The 15,832-nt window shown below is 40.4% G+C and overlaps 1 protein-coding gene and 1 long non-coding RNA gene across 2 annotated transcripts in view; both read right to left on the bottom strand.

Annotated features, from left to right (window-relative positions):
• Positions 1-15,832, bottom strand: part of LOC129863318 (uncharacterized) — an 87,045-nt gene that overhangs the window by 50,312 nt on the left and 20,901 nt on the right. The window contains exons 9-16 of the mRNA XM_055935208.1: positions 12,465-12,490; positions 11,816-12,145; positions 11,402-11,656; positions 10,928-11,191; positions 10,625-10,715; positions 10,406-10,445; positions 10,112-10,192; positions 9,718-9,810 (exon numbers count right to left, since the gene is read on the bottom strand). Of these exons, the coding sequence (XP_055791183.1) occupies positions 9,718-9,810; positions 10,112-10,192; positions 10,406-10,445; positions 10,625-10,715; positions 10,928-11,191; positions 11,402-11,656; positions 11,816-12,145; positions 12,465-12,490 (1,180 nt within the window). The remainder of the gene's footprint in view (positions 1-9,717; positions 9,811-10,111; positions 10,193-10,405; positions 10,446-10,624; positions 10,716-10,927; positions 11,192-11,401; positions 11,657-11,815; positions 12,146-12,464; positions 12,491-15,832) is intronic.
• Positions 9,014-10,241, bottom strand: LOC129864219 (uncharacterized). Its single transcript, XR_008761147.1, has 3 exons — positions 10,112-10,241; positions 9,718-9,810; positions 9,014-9,433 (listed from the first exon to the last, which is right to left on the bottom strand). It is a non-coding gene; the product is annotated as an uncharacterized LOC129864219 (long non-coding RNA).

Below are 15,832 nucleotides of genomic sequence, written 5' to 3'. Positions count from 1 at the left end.
ATTGCTCGTTCACAGGCCCTACAAATGAAAAAAACCTTTAGCTAGCAAGTCTTTTCTTGCTGCGTAACGCGCGTGGAAGACACCGACCCTCTCCTGTTCCAAGCGTTAGTTTAGCCTGTTATATTTCTCCGGTCATCTTTTCACTCGTTATAGGAGTTACAAACATCACAAAGTAGTTAATTTAAAGCGTTTTATAGCAATTTATATCCGTTTAGTGCGATTTTGGGACATTTATTTTTGCAACGATGTGAAAAGTTGGGCACGCTTTTCAGTTCATCCCGAACGTAGTTGACATTTCCACATGGCAAGAGGACAGCTTTCCACCAAAAGACGATTTCTCCCAAGAAAGGATCCTTTGCCCAAGATACTGATGGAAGAACAGCTCAAGGTAGGACATTTTTATTATGATAAATCGTGTTTCTGTCGAAACATTTTAGTGGCTTAGGACGCCATGTTTTTTGACGTAGCTTCGCTTGGCGCAAATTGTATTGAAAAGTAAGGATAAATTAAAAAATGTAATAACGCAATTGTATTAAGAATTAAATTGTCTATCAATCCCTGTCCACCCTATATTTTTTAGTCACGTTTATGAGTATTTATGTATAAGAGTAGATCACTGTCTAAGTGGCGCAAGGACAAATTCTGACCAGCCGAGTTACATTTCACATTGTCTAACCATGATTTTGGTGGCTAAATATAAACATTTTCGATCAAACTGTATATGCATGTTGTAATGTGATGTTACAGGAGTGTCATCGGAAGAATTCTGAGAAGGTTAGTGAAAAAATTAATATCTTTTGGCGATGTTGACTTTTATCGCTCACTTTGGCTAGAATCAATGCTGGGCTGCTAATTGCTATGTGCTAAGCTAATATAACGATTTATTGTGTTTTCGCTGTAAGACACTTAGAAAATCTGAAATATTGTCTGTATTCACAGGATCTGTGTCTTTCGATTCGTGTATGCTGTGTATTTTTACGAAATGTTTGATGATTAGTAGTTAGGTAAACACGTTGCTCATTGTAATTATTCTAGTCCATTTGTGATGGTGGGTGCAATTGTAAACTATGCCATATACCTGAAATATGCACTTTTTTCTAACAAAACCTATCCCATACCATAAATATGTTATCAGACTGTCATCTAATGAGTTTTTTTGTTGGTTAGGGGCTATAAATATCTTAGTTTAGCCGAATTGGTGATGGCTACTGGTGTTGGTGGACAAATAAAAGATGGTGGATTATGCTAATGTGTTTTTAGGTAATAGATGTACATCTTTACATATTGTGTCTTCCCTGTAAAACATTTTAAAAATCGGAAATGTTGACTGGATTCATAAGATCTGTGTCTTTCATTAGCTGTATTGGACTTTAATGTGTGAAAGTTAAATATTTTAAAAAAATATTTTTTTGAATTTCGCGGCACTGGTTTTTCAGTGGGGGGGGGGGGGGTGTGCCGCTAGCGCCACGCTGATCCTAGACAGGTTAAAAGAGCATGCTAAAGTCTTCATGTGAAACCACATGTACAATGTACTAAAATGTACACATGTACAAAGGTGCCAATAACTTTGGTCGTGACTGTATATCCAACAATCAGATTAATATATAAAAATACATTTACACTCACACAAATAGACACACAAACAGAAACACACACACACACACACACACACACACACACACACACACACACACACACACACACACACACACACACACACACACACACACACACACACACACACACACACACACACACACACACACACACACACACACAAACAGTAACACACACACACACAAACAGTAACACACACACACACACACACACACGCACACACACACACACACAGTTATACTTGACCCTGTTATACTTTGACAGTGAACATGACCCTATTGAATGGAGATCTGGGTATTCCTGGTGAAACAACAGTCCAGGGTCAGTATTCACAAAGTGTATCAGAGTAGCAGTGCTGATCTGGGATCAGTTTAGCCTTTTAGATCATAATTATATGGACCGTCTGAGACACTTTATGAATACAGGCCCTGATGTAACAACCAAAACACAGTTACAATTAAACCAACAAGAACAAAGATACAGTAAGTCATGTGACGTATGGCTAAAAACATCAAAACTAAAACTATATTTCAAGATATCGTCAAGTGTACTTACAGATTGAAGTAAAGGGGAGAGGTCTTGTACAGTTAGTCAACTTACTGTCACTGCGTGGAAACAAGAAGTAGTCTACTGTAAGTATTAGTAGAAGCAGGCATAGCCTAAGTGTGAGTTCTGTGGTTAACACGTTTTAAAAGTAGTCTAGTCAGGGCAATAACATGCAGGAACAGCTTGTCACATAAGGGATGTTACTGTATCTAAATAGAAAATGGTCTAAAGTCAGCATACTGTAGTTACATTTCTTTATTTGAGGAGTGGACCTAAATGTTTTACAAGAGACAAAATGTGACCCATTCCCATCACTCTTCATCAGCTGGTACTGAAGGTTCCAGAACAGATGAAAGGGGAGTATCTTTGGTTCCAGTGTTCTAGACTAGAGCTCGTCCTTCTGACATCTCAACATTACTGCAGCTTCCTGGCTTCATATACAAAATAGAAGGTAAAATAACATTTGAAAATTTAGAAAATGTATATAGAATAAAACAGTCACGCATGTAAAAATACTGTTATTCAGACTTATGTTGAACTGGTGTTTGAATTGAGTGAACTAGTGATCTCAGCTAGCTTGTTAGCTACATGAAGAGGCTGTTATTCAGTGATAAACAAGTATTTCTGTGCATCACACAGCTACTCTGAATGGACTGGATTGTGAACAATACGATGTGCTGCCGCTGAATTACAGCAAGACCCCATAGTTAGCTTGTGAGCTAGCTAGTTAGCTAACATTTAGCTATCAACATTAGCTAGCTAGAAACAACAGACAATAGTGAGCTGTCATTATGCCAAGGCCAAGGCAAGCTGCTCTGAGTTTTCAGTGTGTTCTTGTGTGAAAGAGATGTGTTCAGCTCACTGATCTTCAGAACAACGGACCCAAAGTGAACCCTGACATGCATATAACTAAGTCTGTCTGTCTGTCTGGGATTATTGTGTCCCATTGTGTCTGCACGTTGCTTGTTATTTTAAATGACAATGAATAATCTTTCATGTAATTGTTTATTGCTGCTTCGTTATTATTATTTTATTGTCTGATCTGTTTTTTGAAAAAAATGTAAGGGCTTGTCATTAACCATTTCACAGGAAGGTCTACACCTGTTGTATTTGGAGCATGCGACTAATACAATTTGATGTGATTTGTGTGTTTAGGTGCTGGACATTGCTCCCTCTGACACTGTGTTTCTGAACATCTAAAAGTCTGAGCCGTTTGGGGGGTTCTACTAGCTGACATATGGAATTGTTTTAAGGTGGTCATACCATGGATCATTTAGCTATTTGATTTTGAATTATAGTACCGCTTTAGGTAAAAAAGGAGAAGGAGTAATGAACCTATAACTGTAGGAATGTATACCGTGGAATAACCATAATTAAACATACTCACCCACATGAGTCCATAGGGGAGGAGAGGTCCACCACTGGAGTCCAGAGGGGAGGAGAGGTCCACCACTGGAGTCCAGAGGGGAGGAGAGGTCCACCACTGGAGTCCAGAGGGGAGGAGAGGTCCACCACTGGAGTCCAGAGGGGAGGAGAGGTCCACCACATGAGTCCATAGGGGCGGAGAGGTCCACCACTGGAGTCCAGAGGGGAGGAGAGGTCCACCACTGGAGTCCAGAGGGGAGGAGAGGTCCACCACTGGAGTCCTGAGGGGAGGAGAGGTCCACCACTGGAATCCTGAGGGGAGGAGAGGTCCACCACTGGAGTCCTGAGGGGAGGAGAGGTCTACCACTGGAGTCCTGAGGGGAGGAGAGGCCCACCACTGGAGTCTATAGGGGAGGAGAAGTCAACCACTTGAGTCCAGAGGGGAGAAGAAGTCCACCACTGGAGTCCATAGAGGAGGAGAGGTCCACCACTGGAGTCCAAAGAGGAGGAGAGGTCCACCACTGGAGTCCTGAGGGGAGGAAAGGTCCACCACTGTAGTACAGGGGGGAGGAGAGGTCCACCACTGGAGTCATTAGGGGAGGAGAGGTCCACCACTGGAGTCCAGAGGGGAGGAGAGGTCCACCACTGGAGTCCTGAGGGGAGGATAGGTCCACCACTGGAGCCCTGAGGGTTGGAGAGGTCCACCACTGGAGTCCATAGAGGAGGAGAGGTCCACCACTGGAGTCATGAGAGGAGGAGATGTCCACCACTAGAGTCCAGAGTGGAGGAGAGATCCACCACTGGAATCCTGAGGGGAGGAGATGTCCACCACTAGAGTCCTGAGGGGAGGAGATGTCTACCACTAGAGTCCAGAGTGGAGGAGAGGTCCACCACTGGAATCCTGAGTTAAGGAGAGGTCCTCCCCTCAGGAAACGTTGTAGGTGAACCTCACAATAAATCAATGTTAGAATTACAGCATGTATTTCTTTATTGTTGTAGTATTTTGATTCAATCAGAAATCAAACTCCTCTAATAATGGCTATGCTCCCTCTGGTGGGGTCTGGTAGTGCAGTCTGTATATACTATGCCACCTGTGGTTGGGTCTGGTAGTGTAGTCTGACTATACTATGCTCCCCGTGGTGGGGTCTGGTGGTGCAGTCTGACTATACTATGTAGGTGAGATGGAGAGACAGACAGACAGACACACAAACACATTTAAGGTGAGGGAGGATACAAATTTTTTATGAGTATGGCCTTATTTCACAGCATTTTGGATGACTGTCTTTCATTTTCCATTCAACCAGCTCTATGTAAGATCAATATATTTATGCTACTACATGTCATGATACTCTAGTGTTCCCTATAGCCATCATGAGGTTGTTACAACCTAGAATATGAATGAAAGGTTACAACGTAGGTGCACAGGTCGAGAGAAACATTTGAGTTATCAAGGTGACAGACAGTGACACATTCAATACCGCCTTGCACACTCTGGCCTGAATCTAGCTGATCAATGGTGTAATAATTAGTCCAACATATGCAAACAAGAGTTTCTCTTGGACAAATGCAGGTATGTTTATCCCATTTTGTTCCGTTTGCTTTTGTTTAAAAAAACGTTTTTCAACAGAATCGGTGGAATGAATACACCTCTGATCACATTCAAACACAGTTCACTTTCAAAGCAGACACATACAAACAGCATGATCACGTTGCCCATTGTAGAATTCCTTCTCGCATCTCTGCACTATACTCCTCTCACCTTTTCCCTTCACTTGTGGACTTCAGTGCACAACACATCAGCTGTCTGTGAGCAGGAGAAAAAACCTTTCCAAGCCAAACCCTCATATCATGACTGTTAATGCTACACACAGCCTACATCATTGTTACCATATTAGCTAACGTATTGTCAACATAGCTACGAGAACTAATGCTTTAGTTAACATGCTACAATCATGCAGAACAGTGTACAGTCAGCAAGCAGTTTAGCAGATACACTGGTATGCCCACGTGGCAATAAATGAATAAAACCAAAAGCTTACCTTGACTTGGAAGAGTTCCAGTGTTGGATAGCCGTAGCCAACTAGCGAACATACCATACCTCTTGGTTTGAGACGGTTGTTTGAGTAGGCTAAACTAGCTAGCTGCATTAGATGCTGGCTAAGTAAGTGAAAGTGAAAGCAAAAAAAATACAACAAAATAGAGTTTGCCAGCTCTCTCCCACTCTCTCTTGCTTCTCCTTAATTTTTAAAGAAATTAATTTGTTCAAAACTGTTCAACTATTGTCTTTCTCTTTGAGTCAACTACTCACCACATGTTATGCACTGCAGTGCTAGCTGGCTGTATCTTATGCTTTCAGAACTAGATTAAATATCTGACACTTTGATTGGTCGGACAACATGTCAGTTCATGCTGCAAGAGCTCTGATAGGTTGGAGGACGTCCTCCGGAAGTTGTCATAATTATTGTGTAAGTCTATGGGAGGGGTTAAGAACCATGAGCCCGCTATGTTTTGTATTGAAGTCATTGTACCCAGAGGAGGACGAAAACTAGCTGTCCGCCGGCTACACCATGGTGCTACCCTACAGAGTGCTGTTGAGGCTACTGTAAACCTAAAACAGCTCTTTTCGTGAAAATAAATACTGGCCGTGCTTATACAGCTGAATACCCTTCACTGGAGGAGACAACAAAGGGTTAAACTAGGGTCATTTCAGTGAAATAATAATTTGGAGGTTAATAAGACAACTAAGTAACACTCCCTCCCTGTTTGAGTAATCAACTCGTCATCAAGATTTGATTATTTGAAGTAGCTGTGTAGTGCTTGGGCAAAAACCAAAACATTCACCCCTTGGGGTCCCCAGGACTGAGTTTAGGAAACGCTGGCCTCGCCACTCATGGTTAAATTATTCAATGTCGCCATCATGTGTCTAATAGGCAGAAATACAAGAAACAAGAGCTGAGTGGAAATAGTTATGAATCAATGTGTTATTAGTTTATCAAATAATCAATGTATTTGTCTTCTTAAGTGTTTTACAGCGAAAACACAATATAGCGTTATATTAGCTTACCACAATAGCCACAAACACAAGCCATTCCCCAGCAGCAAAAGTTAGCGATCGTAACAAACCAGCAAAATATATGTAATTTTTGACTAACCTTGATAAGCTTCATCAGATGACAGTCCTATAACATCAGGTTATACATACACTTATGTTTTGTTCGAAAATGTACATATTTAGAGCTGAAATCAGTGGTTATACATTGTGCTAACGTAGCATCTTTTTCCCACAACGTCCGGATATTTTTCTGGCACTAACATATTCTGACCAAATAACTATTCATAAACATATAAATGTTGTATAAAAAATACATGTTGTATAGGAAATGATAGATACACTAGTTATTAATGCAATCGCCGTGTTAGAATTCTAAAAATAACTTCATTACGATATGCAGTTTATGTTATGGCGAGAGCGTGCCCAAAACCTGGCCGCAAACTACTAGTACAACATGTTCGACAGATATATGAAATGACATCATAAAATGGGTCCTACTTTTGATGATCTTTCATCAGAATGTTGTACAAGGGGTCCTTTGTCCAGAACAATCGTTGTTTGGATTTAGAATGTCCTCTTCTCCAGTTAATTAGCACGGAAAGCTAGCAAAGTGGCGCTAAGCTCTCCTTCGTGAACAAACGCAGACAACGCAACACGCCTAACGTCCCGAAGAAATTTCAATAATCTAATAAAACTACTTTACGATGATATTGTCACATGTATCAAATAAAATCAAAGCCGGAGATATTAGTCGTCTATAACGACAGCTGTACAGAAGGCAAAACCAGGTCCCTTCACGCGCTCTCCAGAAAACAGGAAACTGGTGACACGTCATACAAAGAGCATTTATTAGACCCCAGATCAAGTTATACACTCAATTTCTTCTCTCACTGCCTGTCGACATCTAGTGGAAGACGTATGAAGTGCATGTATACTGATATATATCAAGGACATTTATAGGCAGGCCCTAGAACAGAGCATCGATTTCAGATTTTCCACTTCCTGTCAGGAAGTTTGCTGCAAAATGAGTTCTGTTTTACTCACAGATATAATTCAAACGGTTTTAGAAACTAGAGAGTGTTTTCTATCCAATAGTAATAATAATATGCATATTGTACGAGCAAGAATTGAGTACGAGGCCGTTTGAAATGGGCACCTTTTATCCGGCTACTCAATACTGACCCTGCAGCCCAAACAGGTTAAGAACTAGTGTATCTTTCATTTGCTGTCCAACATGTATTTTTTAGTAAAGTTTATGATTAGTTATTTGATTAGATTAGGTGCCTCTCCAAGATTTCTCCTGACAATATTTTAGCATTTTGACTACGTATTTACATTGTAAAACCACGATTTGTGCCGCTAAATATGCACATTTTCGAACAAACCATATATGTATTGTGTAATATGATGTTATAGGACTGTCATCTGATGAAGATTGTGAAGGTTAGTGAATAAATGTATATCTTTTGCTGTTTGTTTCGCTATCACTACCGTTGCGTTGAATGAATGCTGTTGTGTGGTTGGCTATTGTAGTAAGCTAATATAATGCTATATTGTGTTTTCGCTGTAAAACACTTAAAAAATCTGAAATATTGGCTGGATTCACAATATGTTTGTCTTTCATTTGCTGTACACCATGTACTTTTCATAAATGTTTAATGATGAGTATTTAGGTATTTCACGTTGGTCTCTGTAGTTATTCTAGCTGCTTTGGTGAGATTTGTGATGGTGGCTGCAATGTAAAACTATGATTTATACCTGAAATATGCAAATTCTTTGAACAAAACATATGCAATACAATAAATCTGTTATAAGACTGTCATCTGATGAAGTTGTTTCTTGGTTAGGGACTATTTATATCTTTATTTGGTCGAATTTGTGATAGCTACCTATGCGGTAAAAATATGCGGTTGAGTCTTTTGCTATCGTGGTTAGCTAATAGAAATACATATTGTGTTTTCACTGTAAAACATTTAAAAAATCGGAAATGATGGCTGGATTCACAAGATGTGTATCTTTCATCTGGTGTCTTGGACTTGTGATTTTATGATATTTAGATGCTAGTATTTACTTGTGGCGCTATGCTAGGCTATGCTAGTCAGCTTTTTTACTCATGAGGGTGCTCCCGGATCCGGGATTGTGACCAAGTAGAAGATAATAATAAATATAAAATGTGGAATAATGTCTGACAGCAATACAAAGTTAAACATCATTAAACACATCAGGAGAAACTTGACCAAAGAGCTAAATATATTAAAAAGCTTTTATCAATATTATCCATATTAGTTGCAAAGGAAAGTAAGACTATTAATGTTAAAAATCCCTAAATGGCAAAATTCAATAAAAAAATATCAGAAATATAAAATTCAACTATAGATAGTAAACAGATTAGTACACAAGAAAAAATATGGAAATGGAAAAACCCATTGAAAAAAAGCAGAAGCATAACCCATCCCATTTATCATCGAAATACATAATTATCATAATAATAAAATCTAAAATATATTCCAGCATTTACTCAAAAGTTAAAGTTCATGGTCTAGAAAACCATCTATATAAGATAGCAAGAGAATAGAGGTGTGAGGCCTGGCTTTGGATTGGAACTGTAGCTCTTCAGTCCAGGATCTGTGGTGATTCTCTTCAGTCCATGTTCTGTGGTGGTTCTCTTCAATCCATGTTCTGTGGTGGTTCTCTTCAGTCCAGGTTCTGTGGTGGTTCTCTTCAGTGCAGGTTCTGTGGTGGTTCTCTTCAGTCCAGGTTCTGTGGTGGTTCTCTTCAGTCCAGGTTCTGTGGTGGTTCTCTTCAGTCCAGGATCTGTGGTGGTCCTCTTCAGTGGGAGGGTCCCCTCACATTCTGAAAGAAGACATACTGAACTAGCAATTTACACTCCCACTAAAATGTTTATGGACGCACGCACGCACGCACGCACGCACGCACGCACGCACGCACTCACACACACACACACACACACACACACACACACACACACACACACACACACACACACACACACACACACACACACACACACACACACACACACACACACACACACACACACACACACACACACACACACACACACACACACACACACACACACACACACACACACACACACACACACACACACTTACTGCCAGGGTGTCATACTCTGGTGACCTGGTCTTCATGTTCAGAGGTGAGTACATGTCATTTCTGGGGTCACTGTTAGGGTCAGGATGGACACTCTGTGGACAGAAAGAGGGAGAGAGAGAGAGAGAGAGAGAGGGAAATATATAGAGAGAGAGGGAGAGAGATAGAGAGGGAGAGAAAAATATAGAGAAAGAGAGAGTGAGAGAGAGGGAGGGAGAGAGAGAGAGAGGGAGAGAAAGATATAGAGAAAGAGAGAGTGAGAGAGAGGGAGGGAGAGAGAGAGCAAATTCATGTGTTAATTGAAACACTAGTCTTTCCATAATTTTCTCTAAACACATTCAAGTATAAAACACAAACACACTCACAAACAATCAAAATGAATGATAAGAGACTTACTGCCACAGTGTCATAGTCAGGGGACATGGTCCTCATGTTCAGACCTGTGTACGTGTCACAGTTACAGTCAGGACGGACACTCTGTGGAGAGAGAGAGAGAGAGGTAACAATGAAAATAGTATGAAAGAGACTGTCGTGACACAGTAAATTAATGAAAATGGAGTAGTAACTCAGGGTTTCCCAAACTCGGAGCTGGGGCCCCCCCTGGGTGCACGTTTTGTTTTATGCCCTAGCACTACACGGGAGGGGGGGGGGGGGGGGGGGCCTGGTATAACTGATAACTGATAGAATCACCTGTGTGTCTGTTGTAGCATCACTTCCTCCTGTGAATCTCCTGTAATGAGGGACAGAATGAGTTCTGCTCTCTACTGACCTCTAGTGGAAGTTGATATGTTACTAATACAGTTTAACAGTTAAGGGCGTTGGGCCAATAAATACATTTATGAATGATAACAAATCAGAGGTTTAAGGTGAAAGAATTATACAAATATCTATGTTCCCTTCTTCACTCACCTGAACCACATGAGTCCAGAGAGACAGGGGATGAGAACCAGAACAACCACTATGATTCCTACAGCTGCAGTCACAACTGATGTTTGTTTCCCTATAATGAAATATAGGTGATATGAGTAAATGTTATTATGAAGTGAAAATGAATTTACAGTAATACAGGGCATTAATGCAATACTTGTATGTAGAAGCCTATGTATAGTTATAAACCAAAGTGTCATAAGGCAAACTAGAAGAAGATTACCTTGAAACATCATTTCTTATTTAACATCATTTTGTATTGAAGTTTTGAAGATGGAACTTTACCTGCTACAATGATCATCAGAGCTGTAGAGTTCATAGATCCTCTTCCATTCTGGGCCTCACAGTAATATTCTCCTCTGTCCTCAGAGCTGATGTTAGTGATGCTGTAACTCTGTCCTGATGCTTTTGGTGAGGCTACGTTCTTCTTGTACCAGGTGTATTTGTCCACAGGTGGATTGGCATCACTGCTGCAGGTCAGAGTCACTGAACTGCCCTCCACTATTCCACCAGAGGGACTGACTGACACTGAGGTGTTCCTTGGTCCATCTGATGTAAAAGACAGTGGATTTTAAAATAGTACAAATTAGATCAGGTAAAAATATTACACAAAATTTCCACAAATGTACTTTTCCACACAATGACTTTTAGATCCATCCTCTTATTGAAGATGATCAATTGACGTATCATGTGGAGCCAATATCTGTCACTACAATGTTAATATACCAAACTAAAGGTTTAAACCCCCAATGTACTTACATCTGACAGTGAGATTTTCTTCAGCAGAGGGGAGATCCTCATGGCCTTCTACAGCACAGGAGTATCTGCCTGTATCCTCACTGCTGACTGAGAACAGGATATAGACAGGAGAGGAGGTGTTGCTGTTTGGTATAGGCTGTCCATTCTTATACCAACTGAAGGCTGTGATGGGGTCCAGTGTACATTTGGTTCTACATCTCAGTGTGACTCTCTCCCCCTCTGACACAGATGTAGGATCCATCTCCAACACAACATCTAGAGTAAAAGGAAACAAATGATTATTATCCTCCTATATATGTTTCTTATGTGAAACACTACATTTGATATTTTTCCATCACATACCACAATTATGTCTGTATGACTTCCCTGAAAAAGGTAATTACAGTAATAGATGTGAGATGAGTGACAGATTACCTGTGACAGTCAGGGAGACAGGTGAGCCAGAAAAATTTCCTCCAGATGTCATGAATCTGAACCTGTACCCAGCAGAGTCACTCAGTCTCAGGTCTGTGATTCTCAGGGTACAGTCACTCTTCTTATCCCCAAGGTACTCTATATGACCCTCATACCCTGGAGCTGAGCTCAGATCTTCAGGATCCATACCAGACTCCCATTTAGTAAACCAGAAAGCTTTTTTGATCTCATGATAACTGGGATATGTGTAAGAGCAGGATATGTTCACTGTTGACCCCTTTAAAGCACAGATCTTCTGATGGGTGTAAGTCACACTCCAACACTTCTTACCTGAAATACAAGACAATATAACACCATTATAAAATTCTTAATTACAATATCTACTGTATACACTTATGCTGTTACGTTCCCCAGCAAGAAAACCTAACATGTAACCAAAACAAAAGTGGGAATTAATAAAAGAGTCACTGACAAAGACAAAAATGAGACCAGTGGGTTCTGAAAGACACTCATGGGGGTGTCCATTGGAAATTGACTATCAACAACAACTGGAACCAAAAAGACATGTGCGCCCACATGATTTGCCCAAGAAGAGGAATACAAAATAAAACCCCACATGCCAGCACAGCTGTAACACATACTGACTAACGAGTGACGCCAATCGGGGCATCCCACCTGCAAATATAAATGAAAAAAAATGAACAATGTTAAAATCATATGCTGTGAAAGTAACCAGGAAGTGATTATCCACTCAGCTTTGTAGTTTTTAAACTTTGGTAGTTATTTTTTCATGGGTCTTCAGTGCTCAAAAAGTAGTGCAATGGTGTACAAGTGCAAAAACATAATGAAAGGTATCTGGTAGAAGTACATTCATCCATTGACTGCATTTTCATGAATTTGATTATATATATATCTTGAAGCTCGTTCAACACTGCGTGGCAAAGCATACGCAACTAAAGCAGAAGTGGATGTCACATTCACAGCAAATTAAATAATGACCGCCTGCCAACCTGAAACAAATGTTGTATGTAAAAGTCTACACTTACACACTGCAGGAGAGATGAGATCCTCATGGCCTTTTACAGCACAGGAGTAACTGTCTTCATAGTTACTGGAGACTGGGTCTCTGTACTGGGGGGAGGTGCTCTCATCTAGATGTTGTCCGTTCTTGTACCAGATGTAATTGGGGTTGTCAGTCAGAGTACAGGTGGTGATACAGGTCACTGTCTTATCCTGATGTCCACCAGTCACCTTCACCTGAAGACCTGGAGAATAAACAATATCACTGTAAATCCCTTTATCACTGACTTATCACTCTAATACAAAGATGGCAGAAATCCTATGATATACAGACATAAACACAAACCAAGATGTTTATCCTGAACTAAATTAAATTCAACAGTTTAACTATATTGAATGTACCTGTGACAGACAGAGTCAATCCAGGATTGCCAGTATATCTCCATTTTCCAGTCTGATCTGTAAATCTGAATTTGTATGTAGCTGAGTCACTCTCTCTCAGGTCTGTGATTGACAGGGTGTGATCATTCTCTTTATCCTTACGGTATGTGACACGTCCTTTGTAGTCTGGGTCATCACTCAGACTAACAGGACCAACAGCATCATCATTTTTGAACCAGAGGGTTGTTGTGACTGTATGACCTCTGGGATATTTATGAACGAGCAGGACATCTCCACTGTTGACCCCTTCAAGGTACAGATACTCTGATTGGTGTATGTAACACTCCAGCCATCCTGACCCAGTACCACTGAAACACACAGTCACACAACACAATGGTATCAGAATTAAGCCAAGGCCAATTGACTCACACTGAAAGTAGGGTTTTTCCACACTTTGTTGCCATAGTTGCTGAGTGTGAATGGAAACCGTAGAAAAGCATCACTCAGTGAGGTGTGAAAGATAACTATTTAAAGTGAAGTGGAGACCCCTAACAGAACACACCAGAATAACATTATGATTCTTATCCTTTTAGAAATGTCTGTAGATTGATAAACAGAGCAACTAAAAGATAAGAATGAGACCATACCTGCTACAGACCAGAGAAAGACCACCAACACACTTCCTGCTGTTCTCAAGGCCATTGTTGCATCTCCCACCCTGCAGTCTTAGAAACATAAACAACAACTCACTCTATAGCTGGTGAATAACTCCACCTGATACATTGAAGTAGAAACTGTAAATGGGGTACAGGGCCTCATTACTGAAAATGAACCAGGCTCATATTGTGTTGTGTTGTATTGTGCTGTATGGTTGTCTATGTGAATACTGTCTGTCTGTAAGTCTATATCACTATGTATGTAATGTGTGTCATGTGTTGCATGTCTCTCTATTTAAACTGACAAGATGCAAAATCTATTTCCTAATGGATACAATAAAATCATCATCAACAACAACAATAACTTATTGAACAGATGTGTAGAACTGTACACACATATTTCTATATCGATTGTTCTGAAGCTGTTTTAGTCTCAGAACCCCAAATATAGGAGGATAAATGTTCAATCCTTTACGGTCCGTCAAGCTGTACAGCAGCCTAAAGACTGACCACCAGGTTAAAAGATAGCTGCTATCACCAAGCTGTGAGGATAAACAGCATGTGACTCAAACTCACACACTTTTTTAAGGGGGTAGCTCAGCTTCAATTTTGCAGATAGATTATGGCTTCCATCAATGTAACTGTCTGAATCATTTCCAATTCCCTATTTATAATTTTTGTAAATATATACAATATATATCAAATATAAATATATATACATTATTGTCACGATCGTCTTGACGTGGAAGAGAGGACCAAAACGCAGCGTGTGAAAAGTACATCTTTTAATAGATGACGAAACACGAAAAACTCTTACAAAACAATAAACGACCGTGAAGCTATAAACGAAAGTGCACACACAAGCTACTAACGTTCAACATAGACATTTACCAATAAACACCTAAAGCCTATGGCTGCCTTAAATATGGCTCCCAATCAGAGACAACAATAAACAGCTGTCTCTGATTGAGAACCAAACCAGGCAACCATAGACTTTCCTAAACACCTACACTGAACACAACCCCATACATACTACAAAACCCCCTAAACAATACACACACCCTAAACTAGACAAAACACACAGACATCCCCCATGTCACACCCTGACCTAACTAAACGAATAAAGAAAATCAATATAACAAAGGCCAGGGTGTGACAATTATATTTAATATATATTAATATATATATATACAGGATATATCATATATATAAATATATATATATACAGTATACATCATATATGTCATATAAACTCAACAAAAAAAGAAAAGTCCCTTTTTCAGGACCCTGTCTTCCAAAGAGAATTTGTAAAAATGCTAATAACTTCACAGATCTTCATTGTAAAGGGTTTAAACACTGTTTCCCGTGCTTGTTCAATGAACCATAAACAATTAATGAACATGCACCTGCGGAACGGTCATTAAGACACTAACAGCTTACATACTATAAGCAATTAAGGTCACAGTTATGAAAACTTAGGACACTAAAGAGGCCTTTCTACTGACTCTAAAAAACACCAAAATAAAGATGCCCAGGGTTCCTGCTCATCTGCGTGAACGTGCCTTAGGCATGCTGCAAGGAGGCATGAGGACTGCAGAGGTGGCCAGGGCAATAAATTGCAATGTCCTTATTGTGAGACGCCTAAGACAGCGCTACAGGAAGACAGGACGGACAGCTGATCATCCTCGCAGTGGCAGACCACGTGTAACAACACCTGGACAGGATCGGTACAACCGAACATCACAACTGTGGGACAGGTAAAGGATGGCAACAACTGCCCGAGTTACACCAGGAATGCACAATCCGTCCATCAGTGCTCAGACTGTCCGCAATAGGCTGAGAGAGGCTGGACTGAGGGCTTGTAGGCCTGTTGTAAGGCAGGTCCTCACCAGACATCACCGGCAACAACGTCGCCTATGGGCACAAACCCACCGTCTCTGGACCAAACAGGACTGGCAAA

This window comes from Salvelinus fontinalis, chromosome 10, assembly GCF_029448725.1.
Source record: "Salvelinus fontinalis isolate EN_2023a chromosome 10, ASM2944872v1, whole genome shotgun sequence".
Taxonomy (NCBI): domain Eukaryota; kingdom Metazoa; phylum Chordata; class Actinopteri; order Salmoniformes; family Salmonidae; genus Salvelinus; species Salvelinus fontinalis.
This window is presented reverse-complemented; position numbering and strand designations above follow the sequence as displayed.